Source organism: Oryctolagus cuniculus, chromosome 14 (genome assembly GCF_964237555.1).
Source record: "Oryctolagus cuniculus chromosome 14, mOryCun1.1, whole genome shotgun sequence".
NCBI lineage: Eukaryota > Metazoa > Chordata > Mammalia > Lagomorpha > Leporidae > Oryctolagus > Oryctolagus cuniculus.
The window spans coordinates 96,987,250-97,010,991 of NC_091445.1; the positions used below are offsets into that span (position 1 = coordinate 96,987,250).

General features: G+C 68.2%; 1 protein-coding gene across 2 annotated transcripts; it reads left to right on the top strand.

Moving 5' to 3' along the window:
• Window positions 1-1,423: 1,423 nt before the first annotated feature.
• On the top strand, window positions 1,424-17,913 carry CLPTM1L (CLPTM1 like). 2 transcript variants are annotated; one of them, XM_070056924.1, is made up of 17 exons: window positions 1,424-1,748; window positions 1,937-2,037; window positions 4,273-4,462; window positions 6,501-6,646; window positions 7,159-7,237; window positions 9,537-9,654; window positions 9,921-10,015; window positions 10,738-10,822; window positions 11,664-11,767; window positions 12,430-12,495; window positions 13,064-13,114; window positions 14,048-14,130; window positions 14,625-14,659; window positions 15,123-15,178; window positions 15,250-15,294; window positions 15,865-15,980; window positions 17,534-17,913. In XM_070056924.1, exons 1-17 carry the CDS (start codon window positions 1,587-1,589, stop codon window positions 17,616-17,618), a joined length of 1,617 nt encoding a protein of 538 aa, XP_069913025.1. In that variant the 5' UTR covers window positions 1,424-1,586; the 3' UTR covers window positions 17,619-17,913. The 2 variants fall into 2 exon arrangements, with proteins under 2 accessions (XP_069913025.1, XP_069913024.1); XM_070056923.1 differs by having other exon boundaries at window positions 1,430-1,748; window positions 6,498-6,646.
• The last annotated feature ends 5,829 nt before the right edge of the window (window positions 17,914-23,742 follow it).

Genomic DNA, 23,742 nt, shown 5'->3' on the forward strand with positions numbered 1-23,742 from the left:
TGGCATGAGGGGTGGACATTGACCCTCGGGGCACCAATGATTCCAGCTCACAGCACTGGCCTGCAGCCCGGCAGCAAAGGGAGGCCACAGCCCAGAGCTCCGCCCCCGGCCTTTGGACGCCCCGCTGGACGGCCTGCCAACCCTTCACGCTCAAGTGGCTGGAGCCCACCGGCTTGCAGCCTTCACGCACCTGCTGACTGTGCTGGGCAGGAAGCTGGAGTTAGCCTGGGGGGGGGGGGGGGGACTGAGGAAAGCCAGTTTCTTGGGAGAGGAGTCACGCCTGGGAGGCAGCTGTCACACTGCGAAGTGCTGCCCACAGCCCAGTAACTGCACAGCGACTCGGCCTTCCCCCAAGGGAGGACCCTAGGAAGCGCCTCCGCCAGGCGCCAGGGGGGCAGGGAAACCCTGGGAGGAGTGCACACTCAGCAGGCCCTGGAGGGGGAGGGGAGACCCGGCCCCCTGGTAACCCGCCGGACAGACCGCGCTCAGCTCAGCGCTCTCGGGAGCCACCCGCCTGGCCCGCGTTCTCTCCTTTACACCGCGCACCGCTGCTTTCCCAGGCTGAGTGACGCGCGGATTCTGTCCGGAGGCGCGCCCACCCGTCCTGACGGTTCTGACCCCACTGCACCTGGCTGCCTTGCTCACGGGCTCCTCGGTCTCACGTCCGAATTCCTTGCTGCACGAAGGCCAGCCCTAGCCCACCCATCTCCGCAGACTGCAGCGCCCAGGGCGCTCCCTGCAGGGCGCCCTGTGGAGCCCGCGGCGGCCCCGGGCCTGGGAGGAGGAGGGACTTGACCAAGGTCGCAGGAGCCGGCGTCGCCGCGGCTGCAGCCGCAGGGCCAGGGGCAGACGAGGGGCAGACGAGGGGGCCGGCCCAGCTCCCGGCCGCACCCCGCCCTCCGCCGGCTTCCCGGCCTCCCCTCTGTCCGGAGGCCAATTTCTCTGTGACTGCCCCAAGCGGCCAGGACGCCAGCGACGCCCGTTCGTCACAGAGAAGCCACAGAGCGCCGGCCGACGGGTCCCCGACTCCGCGGTCGTGACGGGAACTGCGTGCCCCGGCGATTCTGCTGCCCCTGGGCCAGAGGACGAGGACCGGGCCCGGGGCCACTTATTCTGGGGGTGCCATGCCGCTTTCCTAACCGCATCGCCGGGACACGCGGGAGCAGGTCTGAGTCTGCGTGCCGGGCTCTGCCCGCCTCCTTCCTTTTTATTCCCGCACAACTCGGCCGAGAAGGGCTGCGCGGGACCGCGGCCCCGGGCCTCCCGCGTACCCCTCCTCTACCCGGCCCGCGGACCCGGACAGGAGCCCCGGGGCACGCCGGGAGGACGGCGCGGAAGGCTGACGTCACCCCTGCGCCCCCGGCCTAGGCGCGCGTGCGCGGCTCCCGCTGCCCCGCTTCCCATGGGGCCGCGCGGCGCGTCCACTTCCGGCAAGCGGGGGCCCGGAAGCGAGAGTCCACGGCGCCGGCGGAGGTGGAGGGCTATGCCGGGCGGCCCGCAGCCGGCTCTCCCGCGGCGGTGGCTGCAGTCCGCGGCGGCTCTCCCGTGACCGGTGGCCCGCGCTGATCGGCGGGGCGGCGGGCGCCATGTGGAGCGGCCGCAGCTCCTTCACCAGCCTGGTGGTGGGCGTGTTCGTGGTGTACGTGGTGCACACCTGCTGGGTCATGTACGGCATCGTCTACACCCGCCCGTGCGCCGGCACCAGCAACTGCATCCAGCCCTACCTTGCGCGGCGGCCCAAGCTGCAGGTGGGCGACGGGGCCTGGGCTGCGTTAGGGGCTGGGGGGCTCCCCTGCCTCTCCCGCGCGACCCCCGGGCCTCATCACCTGCCCAGGAGGCCCCAGACCCTGTTCGCCGCTACCCCTGGCCTCCAGCCTACGCGCTCGGGAGGGGCGTGCCGTGCCGGGGCGCGGCTGACTGTGCGCCCCCTCCCCAGCTGAGCGTGTACACGACCACGCGGTCTAACCTGGGTGCTGAGAACAACGTCGACCTGGTCTTGAACGTGGAAGACTTCGACGTGGAGTCCAAATTCGAAAGGTAGGGAGGACGGGGCGCCGGCGAGAGGGGCGGGCAGAGCGCAGCCCCCGGCGTGGGTCCCGGGCGCCTGAGCGTCGGCCCGAAGGCAGCAGATGCCGGGGAAGGAGCAGGTGCCCCGCCGGCGGGGCGGGAAGCCGCTCCTGGCCCGAGGGCTGCCCCCCTGGGGACTCGAGTCGCTGGGGAAGCAGGGGTGCAGAGGTCGAGGCTGAGTGACGTGGCCGCCGGTGGGTCGGTGTCCACACGCTCACAGGAGCCTCGCTCACGGTTTTGGAAAGTGGAGCGCAGCGTAACGAAGCTAAGTCGTCAGAGTGCGACGGACACGTGGTGCTGGACTCGGTCCCTTTCGCCTGGCCACGTCGGCCTGTGTCTGGCACGTTACGGCCGGGCCGCCCGAGGTGGAGGCGGGACCTGCTGACCCGTCCGTGTTCTGTCGTGGCTGCAGGCTTCGGGGCATTCGGGACGCAGCCGTGTGGGGCTTCCTCCCCGGGCTGCCTCCGTCCCAGCCCTGTGCTCGTGCCCTGGGGGCAGGCGGTGCGGCTGGCACACCCGCAGATCTCCAGGGCCCTCAGCCGGGCTCTGCAGCCCCAGACCCCGCACCTGCCCGAAGCAGAGCCCTCGCACACCTGGTGATGCTGGCCGCGCAGCCGGACTTGCTCAGACCTCGGCCGTGGGGTTTGTAGGAGAGGAGCAGGGTGACCTGTGGGCAGGGGGGAGGTGGGAGGAGGGGGACCAGGTGACCTGTGGGCAGGGGGGAGGTGGGAGACCAGGTGACCTGTGGGCAGGGGGGAGGTGGGAGACCAGGTGACCTGTGGACAGGTGGGAGGTGGGAGACCAGGTGACCTGTGGACAGGGGGAGGTGGGAGACCAGGTGACCTGTGGGCAGGGGGGAGGTGGGAGACCAGGTGACCTGTGGGCAGGGGGGAGGTGGGAGACCAGGTGACCTGTGGGCAGGGGGGAGGTGGGAGACCAGGTGACCTGTGGACAGGGGAGGTGGGAGACCAGGTGACCTGTGGGCAGGGGGGAGGTGGGAGACCAGGTGACCTGTGGGCAGGGGGGAGGTGGGAGACCAGGTGACCTGTGGGCAGGGGGGAGGTGGGAGACCAGGTGACCTGTGGACAGGGGGAGGTGGGAGACCAGGTGACCTGTGGGCAGAGGGGAGGTGGGAGACCAGGTGACCTGTGGACAGGGGGAGGTGGGAGACCAGGTGACCTGTGGACAGGGGGGAGGTGGGAGACCAGGTGACCTGTGGACAGGGGGGAGGTGGGAGACCAGGTGACCTGTGGACAGGGGGGAGGTGGGAGACCAGGTGACCTGTGGGCAGGTGGGAGGTGGGAGGAGGGGGACCAGGTGACCTGTGGGCAGGTGGGAGGTGGGAGGAGGGGGACCAGGTGACCTGTGGACAGGGGGGAGGTGGGAGGAGGGGGACTAGGTGACCTGTGGACAGGAGGAGGTGGGAGGAGGGAGACCAGGTGACCTGTGGACAGGGGGGAGGTGGGAGACCAGGTGACCTGTGGACAGGGGGGAGGTGGGAGGAGGGAGACCAGATGACCTGTGGACAGGGGGGAGGAGGGAGACCAGGTGACCTGTGGACAGGGGGGAGGTGGGAGGAGGGGGACCAGGTGACCTGTGGACAGGGGGGAGGTGGGAGGAGGGGGACCAGGTGACCTGTGGACAGGAGGAGGTGGGAGGAGGGGGACCAGGTGACCTGTGGACAGGAGGAGGTGGGAGGAGGGGGACCAGGTGACCTGTGGACAGGTGGGTACTAGGAGCAGGAACCTGAGCTCTGTGGACGGCTGGGAATCGGCTTCCTGGGGTGGAGCCGAGTGTGTGCCAGGACAATGCCGTGAGAAGCGTGGCTGCAGACTCCGCTGGGTGTGACCCTGGGACGTGGCACAGTGTGTGCCCTGCGAAGGCCCGACGCTGGCCTTTGTGGCCGGAAACCGGCCGTCTTTCGTGCCCTCACGGAACGTCGGTGAGTCTGGGGCAGCGTGCGGCTCTGTGTGTGCCGTGGAAGCCAGCCGCTGTCTGCCAGGCCCGGCCCGGCCCCTCGTGATGACCGACTCTGAGCAGGGTGCAGTGGAGGCAGGACCGCGGCCGGTCTCGGGCAGCTGGGTTTCGCTTTTATGTCTCTGAGCTAAAATTAGCTGGGCTGCGTGTCAAGTATTTGAATAGCCACCCCGTGCGTGAACAGGACACGAGACGCGCGCGCTCAAAGTGCCGTTTGTTGCGTCTTAGGACAGTCAACGTTTCTGTTCCAAAGAAGACGAGGAACAACGGCACGCTCTACGCCTACATCTTCCTGCACCACGCGGGGGTCCTGCCCTGGCACGACGGCAAGGAGGTGCACCTGGTCAGCTCCCTGACCACCTACATGGTGCCCAGGCCGGAGGAAGTCAGTCTGCTCACCGGGGAGCCTGCCGCCCAGGTGAGGGACTGCGCGGGACGCGCGTGTGCGTCCGGGGCTGCGTGGCCTTACGGGAAAGGGAGGCGTTTTGCCTGCCGCTGTCGCACGCACTGTCTCCGTCTGGGCAGTGCCCATGGGTTGCGTTTTACATTACGAGTTGTCCGTCAGGCTGGGCGTGCAGGTCAGCTGACCTCTGGTCAGCACCTAGAGCTGGTCAGCACCTAGAGCTGGGCTCACGCTGCGTAGTGTACATAGTCGTCTTGGATCTTCCCCCCCTCCTTCCCCCCCTCCTTCCCCCCCTCCTTCCCCCCCTCCTTCCCCCCCTCCTTCCCCCCCTCCTTCCCCCTTCCTTCCCCCCCTCCCTCCCTCCTTCCCCCCCTCCTTCCCTCCTTCCTTCCCTCCTTCCTTCCCTCCCTCCTTCCTTCCCTCCCTCCTTCCTTCCCTCCCTCCTTCCTTCCCTCCCTCCTTCCCTCCTTCCTTCCCTCCCTCCTTCCTTCCCTCCCTCCTTCCTTCCCCCCTCCTTCCCTCCCTCCTTCCCCCCGTCCTTCCCTCCCTCCTTCCCCCCTCCTTCCCTCCCTCCCCCCCCTCCTTCCCCCCCTCCTTCCCCCCCTCCTTCCCTCCTTCCCTCCTTCCCTCCTTCCTCTGTCTGTCTGTCTGTCTGTCTGTCTCTTCCCTAGTAGATTTATTTATTTGAGAGGGAAAGAAAAGCATCTTCTATGTGTTTCTTCCCCAAACGACCACACAGCTAGGGCTGAGCCAGGCTGCGGCCAGGAGCCAGGAAATCCATCAGGGTCCCCCACGTGGGTGCAGGGGCCCGAGCTGCCGCCTTCCCAGGCACGTGGCAGGGAACTGGGTAAGAAGAGGAGTAGCTGGGACCCAGTCCCAGGCGTTCTGGTACGGGAGGTGGGTGATGCAGAGAGCAGCTCAACCAGCCGCGTCCAGGACTCGCCCCGGGCCTGGATTTATGGGAAGTCTCACGTGCAGGCTGTGTATTCCACGTCTGTAGAAAGAGAGAGGCAGAGCCCCCGAGTGGGCCGCAGGGGAAACAGGAGGACCCCCACGTCTGTGTGGGGGCGGGGGAGTGGCAGCAGGGGGGCGGGGGCAGCGTCGCTGCGTGAGCGGCGGGTCAGCCTCCCGCACTGTGCGCTCCCCTGTCGGCTGTGGCCCTCTTTCCCCGGGCCCCGCGTCCTCGTGGGCACCGGAGGGTCGGGGAGCAGTGGTGTGTAGCATGTGAGGCCGCCTGAGGGAGAGCCGTGGGAAAACCGTTGTGACGTCAGGTACCGTAGCTGCGTCGTATCCCTGGAAAGTGAACAGATGACACAGCCTCGGGACTCCCAGTCAGGTCTGAAGCGGCTGTGGTTTCCCAGGCGGCCGAGCTCCTATGCTGAGTTTAGGCCCTTTGGGGTGGATGCGGGTCCTTGGCCATCTTCTTTCTGTGCGTGCGTGGGGAGCTGACGCTTGCAGTGCCTCACAGCTGCGGGGCTGTGTCACCTCCAGTCCAGGTCTGCCTGTCTGCCCCCGGGTCGTGTGGCTGAATTTCTGGCACCCGGGACCGTTTACTGTGGGCAGCCTCCGCTGGCCTTCTGTGGGAAGGAAGGGGGCGTGGCCAGTCTAGGGAGGCAGACTGGGTCCCTGAGGCCCCAGCCCAGCCCCCGCTCCCCAGTCATATACAAGGGGCAGCTGGCATGTTGGCAGGTGAGGTGCTGGCCGTCCGCCCAGCACCGGCCTCCGTGTCCCTCATTTATTCATTTATTTAAGAGGCAGAGTTACAGAGAGAGAGAGAGAGAGAGAGAGAAAGGTCTTCCATCTGCTGGTTCACTTCCCAAATGGCTGCGACGGCTGGAGCCAGAGCTGGGCTGTTCGTAAGCCAGGAGCCAGGATCCTCATCAGGGTCTCCCGCGCGGGTGCAGGGCCCAAGCGCTGGGGCCACCTTCTGCTGCTTCCCCAGGCCACAGCAGGGAGCTGGATGGCAGTGGAGCGGCCGGGCCAGGAACTGGCGCTGCAGGCGGAGGCCGAGCCCGCTGCGCCACAGCGCCGGCCCCTGTCCCTCGTTTAGCAGCAGGTGGAGGCGGAGCAGAGGCCGTCGAGCGCCCTGGACGAGCCGGTGTCTCACTGGAGGCCCAGGCTGACCCTGAACGTGATGGTGGAGGACTTCGTCTTCGACGGGTCAGCTCTGCCTGCCGACGTGCACCGCTACATGAAGATGTAAGCGCGCCCACTCTGCCCCTGGGGTACACGGCAAAGGGGTGGCCCCAGTGACCTGCCAGCTCCTCCCAGCCGCCTCTCAGGGTCGCCCCAGAGGACCCAAGTGAAGGCTGGGGGTCCCTCGGTGCTCCTCGCCGGCGGCTCTCACAGAGGCTTCACCGGCCGCCGGCGGTTTCACCGTCTGCTGCCTCTGCTGTGGCCTCCAGGCGTCGTTACCTTCGCTCACTTACGGTTCCCCGAGGCTCGTCTTCAGCGCCTGGCTCGGGCCCCTTTGCTGGTGCTGGTCCCCCCGGTAGCACGGGCTCACTGCCGTCCCTTGGCCTCCGTGTGGCTGTGACTTTGCGGGTGGGGGTGGCTCACCCGCCTGCGTCTGTCACGAGAGCTGTCCGCTCCACCGCAGAGGTGCCCCGGGCTTAGGTGACCGAGAAGGGGCCCGTGGGACTTGCTGGGGACCTGCTTCCTGGTGTGTGGCCCCTGGAAGGCCACAGGCTCACCCCGGCCTCGGCCCCCAGGATCCGGCTGGGGAAGACGGTGCATTATCTGCCCATCCTGTTCATCGACCAGCTCAGCAGCCGCGTGAAGGACCTCATGGTGAGTGTGCCGCCCTGCGCACATGGGCCCGGCACGAGCGAGCCGGGGCCCGAGGGGGCTGTGTCTGCAGCGGGGCTCGGAGCGGGGTGCGGGGGCTGTGGGTGAGTCTCGGCACGCGGTCCTGCTCCGCTGCAGACAGCTGCGGGGCCTCCCGAGGCCCGCCCCCTCACCACCCGCTTTGAGCTGCCGCTCCCTCGCTGGTGCCGGACTCCCGAGACGAGTGACTCACTCAGGTCGGGGGGCAGGTGCCTCTGCGTGGCTGTTGCTGGTGTGCGCGTGGGGCAGCTGACAGCACCTGAGCTCGCTCCGCTGCCTGGGCCGGTCAGGCCCTGCCCGGGAGCCGCAGCCCTGGGCGGCGAGGAGGGGGCTCATGGGAACGCCACCTGCTGCCCCCGGCGCAGGCTTCTGCAGCCCAGGCTGTGCCAGCCCTGTTCTTGGCCTCGTCCCGCAGGCGAGGTTACTTAGGGTCAGAAGTTGAACTCTGGCTGGGGTCACGCGTCGGCCGGCCTGCGCTGCCCCTCCGGGGAGCTGCCCCTCCTGGGAGCCGTAGGTTTTGCTTCCAAGCACTCGCTGGGCGCCTGGCCGGGGCTTCCTTGCTTTGGCTCAGTAGTCTGAGGAGGACCCTCCCACTCTGCAACCAGAGACTGAGGCCGGAGGGGCGGTGCCCACGCGCAGGCTGACAGTCTTTCAGGCGGTGCTCATGCAGGCCCAGGCAGCTCCCGCCGTCCAGGTGCCACGTGGCAGCCGGCAGGCCTGGCTGCTCCCAGCCTCCACTGGGGCTCTCGCTGCTGTCACAGTGCGTGGTGCTGCCTGCACCCCAGGCTCTGCTGGCGCTCACCGGGGACGGGGGTGAGGGCTGGCTCTCTGCAGGGCTCCCCAGCGAGGGCTCCAGGCAGCACCTGCAGGCACGCATCCTGGCGAGGGCGTGCCTCTCGGCAGTGTGGCGGCTGCCCCCAGCACATGAGCCGCACTCGGGGTTGTTCCCTCATCCCACCGAGCCCCTCCTTGGAGGATGCTGTCCCCCGAGAGCAGCCAGGTCCACTGGTGCCACCGACAGTGGGCTCTGGGCCTACATGGTCCAGTGGGGCAGGCATTGCTGGTGGAGCCCTTGGACAAGAAGGGCCCAGATGCCCACACCTCCCGCACCTGGACCTGTGTGTGACACACCAGCAGCAGCCAAGTCCAGGACGCCCATGTGTGTGACACCAGCAGCAGCAGAGCCCAGGACGCCCACTGTGTGACACGCAGCAGTGGTGGCCGAGCCCAGGACGCCCACTGTGTGACACGCAGCAGTGGTGGCCGAGCCCAGGACGCCCATGTGTGTGACACCAGCAGCAGCCGAGCCCAGGACACCTGGGCCTACTCCAGCAGCTTCTGGTTGCCAGCTCCACTGGGTCCAGTACGCCCTCCTCAGGGTTAGGTGGGAGTGAGGGCACTTGAGATTGCAGCCGTGGGGACAGGGTGGTTACTGCCCCGTGTGCTGTAGGTCCTGGACTCACCGTCCGTGGGCTTTGTTCTCTGTCCTCTCACAGAGGCCCTGGCTGCTGCTGGCCTGAGCTCTGTCCCTTCAGTGTCCCTCACCACTCCCAACCCCGTGTCCTGTGAGCCTGGCCCAAGGGCTGCCCCATCCACGCCTTGGGTTCTGCGCTCTCCCCAACGCTGTCTCAGTCCTCTGAGGTCCAGCACAGTTGCACCCAGTGGGTCAGGAGGGAGGCTGGGTGCTGGCCATGCTGTGCCGTGTGAGGAGGAGGAAGATAGCACGCTGCTCAGGAGAGCAGGGAACCTGCCTGTTCCCTGCAGGGGGCTGCAGCCTGGCTGCTGAGGGGCCTGCAATGCCGGACAAGCGTCGAACAGGCCCTGGCCAGGTGGACCCGCTGCCCCTGCACCAGCAGAGGCAGACGTGGCTGCAGGAAGCGGTGCAGCGTCCACGCGTGGGACGTGGCTGCAGGAAGTAGCAGGTGTCCACACGTGGGACGTGGCTGCAGGAAGTAGCAGGTGTCCACACGTGGGATGTGGCTGCAGGAAGTGGTGCAGCATCCACGCGTGGGATGTGGCTGCAGGAAGCGGTGCTGCGTCCACGCGTGGGACGTGGCTGCAGGAAGTAGGTGTCCACGCGTGGGATGTGGCTGCAGGAAGTGGTGCTGTGTCCACGCGTGGGACGTGGCTGGGGCTGCACAGGGTCAAGAGGAGGCTGGGCTGCCTGCTGGAAACCTTGCACGCGTGCAGGGCACTGACAGGATGCTGGGGCCACGGGCTGCCCAGAGCCGAGGGCCGGTCCTCACGGGTTCTCGTGCCACAGGTCATAAACCGCTCCACCACGGAGCTGCCGCTCACCGTTAGCTACGAGAAGATCTCGCTGGGCCGCCTGCGCTTCTGGATCCACATGCAGGACGCCGTGTACTCCCTGCAGCAGTTCGGTGGGTGCTGCTGTGCCGGGCTCATGGGGGCACGGGCTGGGCTGTGGTGGCTGGCCGAGGGGCTGTCGGTGTCCGGCACCTGCGTCTGCCCTGGGCAGCCCCACCGCGGCCGGAGGCTCCCTGGAGCTGTGTCTGATTGCCTGGCTGCCGCTCTGTGCAGGGTGCCCCTTGACGCGGGCCCTGGGGCCCCCACCTCCACCACACCCGGTGGGGTCGGCGTGGGCTGGCACTGCCACTCAGGGCGCGGCTTTCTCGTGCCGCCGCAGGGTTCTCGGAGAAGGATGCTGACGAGGTGAAGGGGATCTTCGTAGACACCAACCTGTACTTCCTGGCACTGACCTTCCTCGTGGCCGCGTTCCACGTGAGTAGCCGTGCGTCACAGGAGTGAGGGGCGCACGCGGGGCTGCGGGCTGCTCAGGCACTGGCCGCCCCGGCTGGGCCAGCTGAGCCAGGGCCCCAGGCCTCCGGTGCCTGGCCCTGTTGCCTGGCAGCCAGCACCCCTGAGACTCCGCCTGTGGGTCTGGTCCCTAGGGGTCCACAGGGGCCGTTTGTCCCACCCCAGGACGGGAGGGGCACAGGACCCCTGACTGCGGCCTGTGGCAGTGGTTCTGAGAGAATGCGGAGCGCCTGGAGCAGCGTGCGCACGGGGAGGCACGGGCAGGACTCCGGAGTCAGCCCTGCGGGGTCACGCACGCTGGTTGTGCGTCCTGAGGGTCAGCCCTGCGGGGTCACGCTCTGTGCCTGCAGACCTCGAGCTGCGGGGAAGCCTTGGGCGTGGCTAGGGCGGGGCAGGAAGTGCCCGGCTGTGCTGGTGTGCCGCGCAGAACGCCATCCGGCTGGAACTTCCCAGGCAGTCCCTGGCGGGGTTTCTCGAAAGCTCAGTGCCTGGTGGGCGGGCCCTTGTGGTTTTGCTGCAGTGCCAGGAAAGCCGGGGGCAGGCGGGAGCGGAGCCCACTGCGCGCGCCTTGGCACACACGGTGCTGCGCGGCGAGTGTCCTCTCGCCTTGTCCCTGAGCACCGCGGCCTGGGGAGGAGGTGGAGACGGGGACGACGGAAGTGCAGAGCCTGTTCTGTTCTTCTCAGCTGCTGTTTGACTTCCTGGCGTTTAAAAACGACATCAGCTTCTGGAAGAAAAAGAAGAGCATGATTGGGATGTCCACCAAAGCAGGTGGGTGCCCGGCACACGCGTGTGCGCTGCACGCCTGTCGGGGGCTCTGTGACCTCCCGGGTGTGGGCCGCGCGAGCAGCCTCCTCAGCATGGGCACCCGCCCCAGGTGCTCTCTGGTTGAGCTGAGCACCATTCTTCCAAGGGCACAGAGCTGCTGGGGCTGGGGACCCTTGGTATGTGGGGGGGGGGGGTCTGGCCCTGGGCTGGTGGAGACCGGGAGCCCTGGCCCTGGGCAGCCAGCCTGGTCACCCGTGGGTGCTCCGCCTCGGCCCCTCATCTCACCCGTGTGGCCTGGCCCAAGTCCCCTTTTGTAGGTCTTGGGGCGGCGAACAGGCGGGTGAGGGTGTAGGTAGCTGACCGAGAGGAGGGTGGGGCCCTCTGAGTCCTGCGGGGTCGTGGAGGTGGGGAGAATCTCTCAAGTGGGCAGGTGGACGTGGGTGCCAGTCTTCCTCCCGTGTTGGGTGGGAGCTGGATTCGGCTGCCAGCGTCAGACCTGAGCAAGCGCCTCTTAGGAGACGAGTGGAAGAGATCTGCCCGCGTGAGGGCCCCGGTGGCTGCCGGGCTCTGCAGCCAAGTCTGCCGCTCCCGTGCCACGCACGGGCGGAGGCCGCGTCACTTCGGCTGCTCAAGAGGAGGCGCGCGCCTGCCAGTTGGCTGGTGCCGGACGCACAGCTGTGCCACGAGGCCTCGGAGGGCAGCCACGGCACCCGGGACCTGCAGGGGTCTTCATCAGCGCCTCTGTGGCCATCTCGGGTGGGCTGACCTGGACTGGGCGTGGTGGCTGCGGGCGGCCGCGAGGGTTCGTGCGGCGCTGCCCTCAGCGTGGCCGTCCGCCCCACAGTGCTCTGGCGCTGCTTCAGCACCGTGGTCATCTTCCTCTTCCTGCTGGACGAGCAGACGAGCCTGCTGGTGCTGGTCCCTGCGGGTGTCGGAGCCGCCATCGAGGTGAGCCCAGGCCGCCAGTGCCGGCCGAGTGACGAGGTGGGTGAGGCCGGAGGCGTCAGCACCTGCTCGCGGCCCCGAGCCCCGACACCTGTGGCCTGCAGGCCGCGCCTGGCTCCTGAGGGCAGATGGGTGCCCGGGCATCTCCGTGTCCAGGACTGCCGTAGGCGGGGGCCGCTGTGGGGAGGTGCTGGGAGGGGGGTTCCGGGGGCGCTGCCCACCAGGCTGCGGCCCTCAGGCACACTGGTGAGTCGCAGAGAGGGAAGCTGGCCGTCCACCGGCCTCTGAGAAGCCCTGCTGTCCGCCCGGGTGCCGGGAGGGGAGGCTGGGACCACCCGTCCTGTGGAAGAGCCCACCGATGGTGCCGGTCGAGGAGGAGGGGTCTCGGTGACATGATGGAAAACGACCCCAGGCAGCGGCGTGTCACGCCAGCCGCAGGATGGGTCCAGCTGAGGGCAGGGTGGGGCCAGAGACACAGGCTCCGCCCCCGGAAGGAGTGGTCAGTAGCGGGCTGCCGGCTGGGCTCGTCGGTCGGCCACACAGTGGCCACCAGGCAGCTCCTGAGCACAGGGCCAAGGCCGGGGTGAGGGAGAGCAGCAGGCGGGAGGGGCCGTGCTGCTGTGCAGCCGAGCACCCACTCTGGCCTCCCGTGCTTCCTCCTGCAGCTGTGGAAGGTGAAGAAGGCACTGAAGATGACCGTGGTGTGCAGAGGCCTGCGGCCTGTGTTTCAGGTGAGCGCGCCCTGCCCTGCCCTGTTCTCCAGGGCCCCCGGGGGCAGGCGAGCTCTCAGCCCCTGAGCCTCTTGGTGGAGCAGAGACGCCTGCGCACAGCGGGTTTTCCTGGTCACCTGCGAGTCCCCCAGGGGACGGCTGCCACGACCCCGAGCAGCCCTGTGCAGAGGAGGGCCGTCTCGGCCGGGCGCTTGCTGTTGGCGTCTGCCTGGCCCGCAGCCGGAGGGGTGCATCCAGCCGGGAACGGACAAGGCTCCTGGGCCAGTGGGGCTGGATCAGGCCTGGAGACGGCTTGACACAGAACCGTCCGTCTCTGGCCGGTGTCACGCCCCCACGGGATCCGTCGTGAGGCGGCCTGAATCCTCAGCACCGGGTGGCTTCTGCCCACGCAGCACCCAGTGTGGCCCGCAGGACGCAGGGCCGTGGCCAGGCAGGAACAGCCCTGCAGACTCCCCCGAGTGCCCTCCCTGTCCTGAGAGCAGGCGAGGGGCCCCCTGTGGTGCCGGCAGCCGGGCGGCGACGGGCCTCGCGGCTGCGTCCCTTGACATCGCCACGCTGTTTCCCGCAGTTCGGCACTTACAGCGAGTCGGAGAGGAGGACGGAGGAGTACGACACTCAGGTGAGCAGTGGGCAGCGGCCTGCGGGGCCCTCGTGGGTCCTGGGAGGTGGCCTCCTAGGAGGTGGGAGACTGGGACGCACAGAGGCCTCGTGGGTAAGCGGCCCGTGTTTGTTCTGAGGTCGCACCTGCCCGAGGGCGGTGTCCGGGGCGATGTATTCCGAGTCAGAGCAGCGACCTTCCCGCGCGGAGCAGCTGCCATCCGCTTCTGTTTGGGTGGCGCCACTGGGGTTAGCCCAAGCTCGAGTCAGGGCAGTTAGTCACATGGCCAGAGGAGTCGGTGCTGCCTGCGGGGTCCCAGAGCTCACTGCGGGGTCCCAGAGCTCACTGTGGGGTCTCACTGTGGGGTCAGAGCTCACTGTGGGGTCCCAGAGCTCACTGTGGGGTCCCAGAGCTCACTGTGGGGTCTCACTGTGGGGTCTCACTGTGGGGTCTCACTGTGGGGTCCCAGAGCTCACTGCGGGGTCCCAGAGCTCACTGTGGGGTCTCACTGTGGGGTCTCACTGTGGGGTCAGAGCTCACTGTGGGGTCTCACTGTGGTCTCAGAGCTCACTGTGGGGTCTCAGAGCTCACTGTGGGGTCTCACTGTGGGGTCAGAGCTCACTGTGGGGTCTCACTGTGGGGTCAGAGCTCACTGTGGGGTCCCAGAGCTCACTGGGGGTCTCACTGTAGGGTCCCAGAGCTCACTGTGGGGTCTCAATTTTCCTGTTGGCTGTTGATCTGGTGCAGGGTGGAGTGTTGGAGCCACGTTAGCACTTCCTGTGGACTGATGCTGTAGCTGGTGCTTGGGATCCGTTGCTGTCCCCGCGCCCCACAGCGTGTGTCACCAGCCTGCGTGTGGCAGGCCGATGTGCGGGTGCCGTTGTTGTGGGTTAAGTCCAGGACAGACGGGTCCTGGGAGCGCTGACCTGGAAATCCCCGTTGCTCCCCTGACAGGCCATGAAGTACTTGTCCTACCTGCTGTACCCGCTGTGTGTCGGGGGAGCCATCTACTCCCTCCTGAACATCAAGTATAAGAGGTAGGCCCCACAGCCCTCACCCCGGCACCTCCCCCCCGGATCCACGGTGCCTCTGGGCTCTCACAGACCCGGCCTGGCAGGCGAGCTCGGGCCAGTGGGGGGCCTGGCTCTGCCCTGCTCTGCCGGGACCCCGTGCCTTGGCCGCCTCGCTGTGCTGTGGAGAACAGGGCACCTCCAGCCCCTGAGGGTCCAGAGTGCTCACGAGGAGTGGACCTTGGGGCCGGGCCCAGGCCTGTCGTCGGCCCCTCGGCCTCTCCCTGGCCTCACCGTGCCCGTGCAGTGGTGCCTGGGTGCCTTCCTGCACAGCTCAGAGCCAAGGAGCGCGGGTGGAGGCTGGGAGTTTGAAACACGAACACTCGCGCAGACAACACAGCTGCCCTGGATGAGAGCCCCCCGGGCACGGGCCTTCCCGGGTCAGGTCACCCCTGGCGTTCATGGGGTCTCCGTGAGGTGGGCTTGTTGGGCGACGAGGGTGTCCGTCTTCTCTCTTGCAGTTGGTACTCCTGGCTCATCAACAGCTTCGTCAACGGTGCGTCCACGTGTTTCCCCAGCTGCTGCTCGTCCCTGGCTGCACGAGGCCGATGCCGCCCCTCCCAGCCCAGGCAGCCGCCTCTGGTTGGCCCGAGCTCAAACCCAGGGCCTGCGTTAGACTCGAGCCGGGAGCAGACCCGCAATTCAGAACCCACAGAGCAGGGCTGCGTCCCCACGCAGACGCCCGAGCACGAGCTTGGCGTGGGCCCCGCGGGGTGGCTGTCACCACGCTCCCCGTGTGTGTGAAAGGCTGGGGGAGCGGGCGGCTCCTGCACCCCACGCTCCCTGGTGTGATACGGGAGCTGGCCCCGCCTCCCCTGCCCCCGGGGCAGGAGTGACCGGCACTCGCCCGGCCCCCGCGGGCGGGCCTGGCTGCCGGTGGCTGCGGGGTGAAGCAGCTCCGCGCAGGCCTGGCCCAGGGCCAGCCCCGGGCGTCTCACGCTGCCTCTGTCCCCCTGCAGGGGTCTACGCCTTCGGCTTCCTCTTCATGCTGCCGCAGCTCTTCGTGAACTACAAGGTAAGGCGCGGGCGGGCACTGCCCGGGCCCGTGGTCATGCCGCCCACCTGACTGGCCCCTCTCTCCGTCAGATGAAGTCGGTGGCACACCTGCCCTGGAAGGCCTTCACCTACAAGGTGCGTGGTGTCCGTGGTGCCGGGCGGGCGGGCGGCCGCGGTGGCTTCCTGTCTCTTGTCACCTGTCAGAAGCAGGCCCCGTCCCCACCCCCGGCCCAGTACCTCGGAGTCTGGGGCTGGTGCAGGGGCCGGGGTGTGGGAGTAGCGCGAGCCAGCCCTGCTCCTAGCGTGCGCTGTGCAACAGCCTTGCTGAGTTCCCAGTGCCCCTCAGTGTAGACGGAGCACAGCCCCTCAGTGTAGACAGGGAGAGCACGGTCCCCTCAGTGTAGACAGAGCATAGCCCCTCAGTGTAGAGAGGGAGAGCCCAGTGCCCCTCAGTGTAGACGGAGCACGGCCCCCTCAGTGTAGACAGAGCACAGCCCCTCAGTGTAGACAGGGAGAGCCCAGTGCCCCTCAGTGTAGACGGAGCACAGCCCCTCAGTGTAGACAGGGAGAGCCCAGTGCCCCTCAGTGTAGACGGAGCACGGCCCCTCAGTGTAGAGAGGGAGAGCGTGGCCCCCTCAGTGTAGACGGGGAGAGCCCCGGGGCCAGGTGGGCGGGGTGCAGAGCCGTCCCCCGCCCGCCCCGCAGGCCTTCAACACCTTCATCGACGACGTCTTCGCCTTCATCATCACCATGCCCACGTCCCACCGGCTGGCGTGCTTCCGGGACGACGTGGTCTTCCTGGTCTACTTGTACCAGCGATGGTGAGTGCCGGCTGCAGCCGCGGCCCTCGCGTGGCGCCCGTGGGGAGAGGCCGTCTGCCGCTGGGCCTCTCCGTGTTGCCGGCGCGGCTGGACCCTGCCGAGCTGCTGAGCCGCCGCAGGGGCGGGGTCTCCGTGCGCCCAGCTGTCCTCCCTCCTGGGGGGCTGGCCGCGGGGTGGGCGGTAGCCTTGCTGGAGGCTCGCTCCCCCGCACTGGCGGTGCCGCCCGAGACCGCAGGGCTCCGTCCTCCGTCAGGGTGGGAAACGGCAGACCCCAGCCCAGGCTTCCCCGCGCCCTGCACCCATGAGGGTGCCCAGCCTCGTGCCGTGCCCGCAACGAGAGCCTCGCCTCCCCCTCCCCTCCTGAGGGGGGGTCTCCTTGGAGTGAGCGTCGTGTGCTGCTAGGCTGTGTCCTCTCCCCCAAGACCCCAAGTCCCTCCATCACTCACCCACAGCGGCCCTGACGCTGTCTGCACCCTGCCCGGGGCCAGCGTCTTCCCGGGGAGGGGAGGGGCTTTCTCCCCCCAGCCTGGCCTATGTGCCGGACTCACAGCCCACCTCCCACCCGAGCCAGGCGGGGTCCCAGTGGACATGTCACCATGTCACATCACGCAGCGCAGGGCACTGCCCACACCGGGCTGTGAGACAGGGTCCGTGGCTCCGGCCTCCCCGCCACGCCTGGTGTGTCCGCGGGTCTGCACCCACGTGCCGTCCGCGGCTGCTGCAGTTGGGGCCGCGGTTCGGTGGTGCCTGCTGTGGTTCTCCAGGGGGCGTCAGGCCAGAGGGGGCTCCTGCCGCTCTCCGAGGCCCCGCCCCCACTCCAGTCCGGGCGAAGGTGCTTGGTGGGAAAGGGCCGGCTTCTGAGGCTGAACACTGGCGCCAGGAGTCTTGGCGGCCGGTGCTGTGCTCCTGCCCACGTCCCCACCTCTCACCGGGGTGACGCTGGGCAGGCCGGGCGGCCGTTCCCGGGGCTGGAGGAAGTGACCACTGCCCCTCCACAGTGCGGGCTGCCCGCCCCCTCCTGCGCCTGCTGCCTTGCGGGACGGCAGGAGAATGGTGGCTGACGTTAGTCCCTTGCTCGCCTGCTGCGGCAGCCGACTGGGGAGCCACGCAGGGAGAGTCCTCTAGTCCTCCTAGCACCTGTGCTGGCCAGGGGGCGCCCCGCCCACAGGGGAGAGTGCCCTGCCCTCGCGGGGTCGAGGGCCCACAGGCCTGTCGGCCCCGCCCACAGGCGTGTCAGCCCCGCCCACAGGGGAGTTAGTGCTCCGCCCACAGGGGAGAGTGCCCGCCCACGCGGGATTGAGGGCCCCACAGGCCTGTCGGCCCCGCCCATAGGCTGGTGAGTGCCCCGCCCACAGGCGTGTCAGCCCCGCCCACAGGGGGTTAGTGCCCCGCCCTCATGGGGGTCCAGGGCCCACAGGCCTGTCGGCCCCGCCCATAGGGTGTTGAGTGCCCCGCCCACAGGCGTGTCAGCCCCTCCCACAGGGGGTTAGTGCCCCGCCCACCGCCGCCTTGCCGGGCGGGCCTGCGCGCTGCAGCCGTGCGCTTGCTTGCAGGCTTTATCCCGTGGATAAGAGCAGGGTGAACGAGTTCGGGGAGTCGTACGAGGAGAAGCCCCGGCGGAAATCCCACACGGACTGAGCCGCCCGAGCTGCTGCGAGGCTCAGCGGAGCTCCCCAGACTGCATCTTCTGCGTTGCCAAACCCCCGAGAAAGCTCCCCACGCGCCCCCAGGCCTCGCCGGGACGCCCGCGCCCGCCCGGGCCGGTCTCGGTTCTCCCTGTGTTAAGTGCTCCTTACGGGAACGCAAGCGGACGGAAGCGCGCTCCACGTGGACTCTGGGATCAACGCTCCTTCCCCGTTTGTTTGTTGAAGATTTTGTTTTAAAGATGAATGTATGTATGTTTCTATTTTAAAGTAAACTTCTCTGACTGTGACGTTTTCCTGACCTGGTGACGCGGGGGCATTTCGGGCCTCACCTCTTCCCGGGGCTCACGGTGCGGACGGGACCTCCGGGGCGGGGCGGGGGCTGACGCTGCACGGCCGGGGGCTGCCTTAGGGCTTTGTCCGGAGAAAACACGATTCCTGAGAAGGGCTTTCCGACACGGGCAGCAGGCGCCAGGACCTGCGGGGGCTACAGCGGTGGAGACCAAGCGCCGCCGCGCCTCGCAGTGCGCGGGACCAGACCCCAAGACGCCGCGCGCCGCCTTAGCTGTGGTGCTGACGGCACGGAGGGGAGGATCGTGTCCTTAGGACTACGGCAAACGTGTGCTCTTTACGGAGGGGACCGTGCGAGAGAAACCCCGCCCATGGCCCCTCGGCCTACACGCGGTGTGAGAAACCCCCCACGGCTCCGTCACTGTACACGTGGTGTGAGAAGCCCCGCCCACGGCTCCCTCGCCATGCGCGCTCCCTCGGGGTTTCTGAACGGCGTCCTACGAGTGGGTCGTGGGGGACCTCGCTGTGGGCATCGGGGCTGGCACACAGCGGAGACTCCCGTGACTGCTGTGAGCGCTGGGGGCGGCCGGCCGAGGGCGCGTCCTGTGCGGGAACCCTGAGCGGCCGGTGTTGGCCTCCAGCGCCCAGGAGTGGTCACAGCTGCGGACGGCACGTTCTGGGAGCCCGCCCTCTCGGAAGCCGCGAGAAAGCCCTGGACCACGGGGCTTCGCGGGGCGGGGCGGGGGGTTCCTGCCGGCATTCAGGAAAGGAGCAGTGTGAGTGTGGAGGGGCCGCCCACCAAGGCCCCCAGACCACGGAGGCAGCGGGGAGCGGCCCCAGGCGCCCCCTGGGCTCTTCCCTCTCCCCCCCCTCCTTCACCCTGTGCACGGGCACCTGGCCCCTTCTCTTCTTAACACCGGGGACCCTGCTTCCCGGAGCCCCCCGCAGCAGTGGCTCCCGGCGGCCGCGGCCCAGGGCGTCCTGCTGGCCCCTCGTGCCTGCCGTCAGCCCAGCCGGCGTCGCAGGCCCTGGTGGGGGTTTCCGCGCTGTGTGAGCTCGTCTCTTTCCTGTCGCTTGTGCGGTGCTGGTTCTGTCTCGTGCTAGTTAAGATTTATGTGTTTGGAAGGCAGAGTGGCAGAGGTCTCCCGTCCACTGGCAACGGCCGGGGCTCCCACCGGGTGCAGGGGCCCAAGCACTCGGCCTCCACTGCCGTCCCAGGAGCACCAGCAGGGAGCTGGCCGGGCGGGAGGGGACACGGTGCGGGATGCGCTGTGGCTGCTGCTTCGCCTGCCCGTGCCCTGCTCGGCGGCTGCTTCCACTCGTTCCCTGGGCTGCTGCGTGTTTGGAGGCCCAGGGCCACGTGTCCATTCTGGCTGACACCAGTCCGTGTGGACCCTGGGCCCCAGCATGGGATGTGTGCACAGGGTGTGCACTTCGGGCAGGACCAGCGGCTCAGGCAGTCTGCTCCTGTCCACACGTCTCAGGGCCGCGTGGACACCCCTGGCGCAGGCGGCGGGCAGGCATGGAGGGGTCAGCTAGCGGCTGCAGACCCCAGGCAGGAAGAGGCGTGGGGGCGGCCGGAGGGGGCTTCACTCTTCACCTTAGCAATGACGGTTTGGGGCAGCGCAGTCAGGGTCAAGACCCTGCCACAGCCATCGCGCCCCAGCTCCGCGGCACGGCCCGATGGAGACTTCTCTGTGCGCCGAAACCCTCCCAGCCTGGGCGCCGACAGCTTTACCGTTTCCTTAAACTTCACCGATGACCTTCAAGCAGGCAGAAATCCCGACACAGGGCTGAGCCACCACACGCACAGGGGTTTTGCCCCGAGCGCCTCTGACTGGTTTCCTAAGGTGGTTTCAGGTGGAGAGCACACGGGGAAGTGGCCTGGGGGTGGACTAAACGCAGCCTGCTGGGCCCCTGGCAGCAGCTCCCTGGCCTGGGACTGTCCCCGCCCCCGCACTGCCTTCCTGGGCTGCCCCTGGGGTGTGCAGGAAGTCAGCGCCCCCCAGCCCACACAGAACCTGCAGCTGCCAGCTCAGCGCCCCAGGCTGCAAAGAACGCACAGGAAATCCCAGTGTAAATAAAACCATCAGTCACCGACCACAGACACCTGTTCCGGCAGCGTCTCCAGACCTCACAAACCACAGGTGGCAACCTCAGGCTCCCGGGACAGAACCAAGCCGCCCCTGGCAGACAGGACTGGGAATCCCAGGACCCAGGGTGGCCCCCACCTCCTGGGGACAGCCATCAGCCTGCCCCCACCCCCGTGGTGTGGCCGGCCCTGGGACGCTGGCTGGGCCCTCCCCCTTCGCCCCAGCCGGCCAAGCGCTCACCGTTTCTCTGCACGAGGCTCCCTGTCCCCTCCCCTCCCTCATGGCAAAGGGAACAGGGCCTGCCAGCCCCTAACCTGCTGGGCTCTGAGCCTGGCCCGGTCCACGCGCAGCTCCTGGTGTGGGGCCGTGGCCTGGGCCAACCTCCAGGCGCTGCCCCCCGCTTACGCCACAGCGGCCACGGGAAAGCACGGTGACCCGCCCCGGGGAACCCTGGTGACTCTCACTCCACCCAGCAGGGCGGTGGAAACGCCGTGGCTGCCGGGAACCAGGGCCAAGTTTCATTCATGAATTCCACGGTGGGAAAACCCCAGTCCTCTACAAGCTGGGTAGATGAACTGGTGTGGCCACACCACAGTCAGCTGCTGACCACAGAACCAGCTGACCGCGGAGCCAGCCACTGACCACAGTACCCATGACCGACTGGACAGTGTCAAAGGAACTCCACGGAGCAAAACTGTCGCTCTGACCTCAAAGGCCCACGTGACATCTCATTTATTCAACATGGAAGGTCAACCCAGGCCAGTTAGGCTGTGGGGGGTGCAGGCCAGCCCCTGAGGTGTTGACTGGGGGCGGTTCACGGGCCACACGTGGCAAAGTGGCGTGGAAACGCACACAAACCTTCCAGGGACACCACTCTGGGACTGGCCTGAGTATGGTGACAACAGGGCACATGCGCACGGGGACAGGGGCAGAGCTGCGTGGCCTGGGCAGAACGATGTCCCCAACGCCGTCCGCCTCCTGACCCCTGCACCTGTGACCCGCACCGCAGCTGGGATGTTCTGGGTTATCCTGAGGGAGGCAGGGAGGCGCGGGCCCCGCCCCCACTCACCCCACTTGAGCCTGCTCCCACCTGGGCAGCCACAGTGGGAAACCAGCACAGGGCCAGTTGACCATCTCACAGCAAAAGTTCAAGAACTCGCCAAGACAGGAGTGCGGGCAGGGGGGGCACGGGGCTGGGACCCCTACCCCGCCCCCGTCAGCTTTCACAGAAACAAGGGCTCCGTGTGGCCTGAGCAGCTGAGACCTGCTGACTCCCCAGCCTGCCCCACGCCCGCCGTGTCCCCTCCCCTCCACTGGACGAGGCCCCTGCGCAGGTGTGGCTGTGCCCTGCTGCCACCAGGACGTGGCCTCCACTCCTGAGCCGCAGGACTGCTGGCAACGGGAGCACGAGGGTCTGGCCTGCAGCCCCCGCCCACTGCCCGTGACGGGACCCAGGGAGGGACACGCACAGCTCTGCAGGCACACGCAGGCCCCCCCTTGGGGCCACTGTGTCCACTGCTGATGGCCACGGCTCCCGGGGCCGGCGTGGCCCCTCGGCACAGGCCACGCTTCGTGCCCGTCACGCAGCTCTGGAGGAGGGCGGCGGTGCTGTGGGGCCAGGAACCCCGATCAGGTGTTCCTGGATTTACTGTAACTTGGCAATTTAAATGTTTCCTAAGACATTTCTCACGTTTAACGTGATGACTTAAGGTCATCCCCCGGCCGGCAATGGCACGCAGAGGTTAAGCTGCCCTCGGAGCACCTGCATCCCACTGGTTTTTGTTTTTTAAGATTTGCTTATTTGAAAGGAAGGGGAGGGGGAGGGGAGGGGGAGGGGAGGGGGAGGGGAGGGGGAGCGACGGATTGGTGGATTTCAGTCCGGGGGCGAACTCCTACGCGGTGTTGGATGTGGGTGCAGGGCCAAGCACCGGGGCCATCTTCCAGGGCTGTCCCAGGCGCGCCAGCAGGAGTGTCCTGGAAGCAGAGCAGCCGGGACTGGAACCAGCGCTCACAGCGGGAGCAGGGCCCCCACACCCCACTCTCCAACGCCTGGCCGTGCTGTCCATCACAGCTCCCTGCTAACACCCACCCTAATGCAGCAGGCGAGGCCTCAAACCATTCACCGGCAAAGCCAGATGGCGCTCCGGGCAGCCCCGCCCAGCCCTGGCTGCTGCAGGCACCTGGGGAGTGAGCAAATAAATAACGGTTTTTTTGTTTGTTTGTTTTGACAGGCAGAGTTAGTGAGAGAGAGAGAGAGAGAGAGACAGAGAGAAAGGTCTTCCTTTTTCTGTTGGTTCGCCCCCCAAATGGCTGCCACGGCCGGAGCGCTGCGCCGATCCGAAGCCAGGAGCCAGGTGCTTCTCCTGGTCTCCCATGTGGGTGCAGGGCCCAAGGACTTGGGCCATCCTCCACCGCACTCCCGGGCCACAGCAGAGAGCTGGACTGGAAGAGGAGTGACCGGGACAGAATCCGGCGCCCCAACCGGGTGCTGGTGCTGCAGGCAGAGGATTAGCCAAGTGAGGCGCAGCGCCGGCCTGCAAATAAATAACGTTTTAAAAAGACTGCCATCGCTTTTCAGACAGGGTCTGAGCACAGGTGTCCCGCGGTCCTCGGGGTGGGGAGGGCTCGTGGCCCCCATCCCTGTAAGTGCCGCCCCGAAAACGCACGTCCTCTAGGGACGCGACTGCGGGAGAGGACACGGCTCCCAAGGCTGGTGGGAGCCACAGGTGAGGGAAGAGGGGCACTCGGGGGAGAGGCCGTCGGGGGACATGGGCACCCGGGGGAGAGGCCGTTGGGGGACATGGGCACCCGGGGGAGAGGCCGTCAGGGGACAGCGGGCACCCGGGGGAGAGGCCCATCGGGGGACATGGGCACCCGGGGGAGAGGCCCATCGGGGGACAGCGGGCACCTGGGGGAGGGGCTCATGGGGGACATGGGCACCCGGGGGGAGGCCGTCGGGGGACAGCGGGCACCTGTGGGAAAGGCCGTCGGGGGACACGGGCACCTGGGAGAAGCAGGAAGCGGCGGCAAGGGCGGCCCCGCAGGCGCCAGCCACCGCCACCGCCACCGATAACAGCAATCACGGCCAGCGGGTGCAGTTTATGAGCGCTCGGTGTTTGCACACCCAGCGCGGCGAGGCCTCGGAGCCCCACGTGTCTCCGCTTCCCAGAGATTCAAACTCCAACAGCCCGCGGGCCACGCTGCGCTGCGCGACCACCGCCGGCCGCCTGCAGGTGTCCCGGCTGAGCACGGGCTTGGCGCTCCCGCCCTTCGCTGGGTCGACCCCGTGGTGCTCGCGGGCACCGAGGCGGGCGGGGGTCCCAGACCCACGGCGGTGAGTCACGGCCTGGAGCCGTGGGGCCCGTCCACGCCCTCCCGAACTCGCTCGGCCCCGGCGCATCTGGGAAGGTGCGGAGCCGCGGAGTAGGACCCAGACGCCCGCCAGGGCCCCCGCCTCGTGGTCACTGACCCCAGAGCCGCGGGACACTCAGCGCCTGAGCTCCAGAGGGGCGAGCGGCCTCCAGCGCGCCCCTCGCCAACAAAGCGGCCCCGCGCGCAGCGCTAGGAGGGCGGTGGGCGGAGCGCGGGCGCCGGCTCGGGACCCCGCTCTGCGACCCCGGCCCCCGCCCAGTAGGGCCCCGCCCCTTCCTCTCCGCGCCCCGCCTCCTCCACACGGACCCCGCCCGGGCCCGCCTCCTCCGCGCACTGCGCTGGCGCACGGGCGGGAGCCTGGCC

Bases quoted from the DNA above. Each gene is read 5' to 3' on its own strand.
- CLPTM1L (XM_070056923.1), top strand. From the start codon at position 1,587: ATGTGGAGCGGCCGCAGCTCCTTCACCAGCCTGGTGGTGGGCGTGTTC. The intron at 10,016-10,737 runs GTGAGTAGCCGT...TGTTCTTCTCAG, and splicing joins TCCTCGTGGCCGCGTTCCAC to CTGCTGTTTGACTTCCTGGC. The intron at 15,295-15,864 runs GTGCGTGGTGTC...CCCGCCCCGCAG, and splicing joins GGAAGGCCTTCACCTACAAG to GCCTTCAACACCTTCATCGA.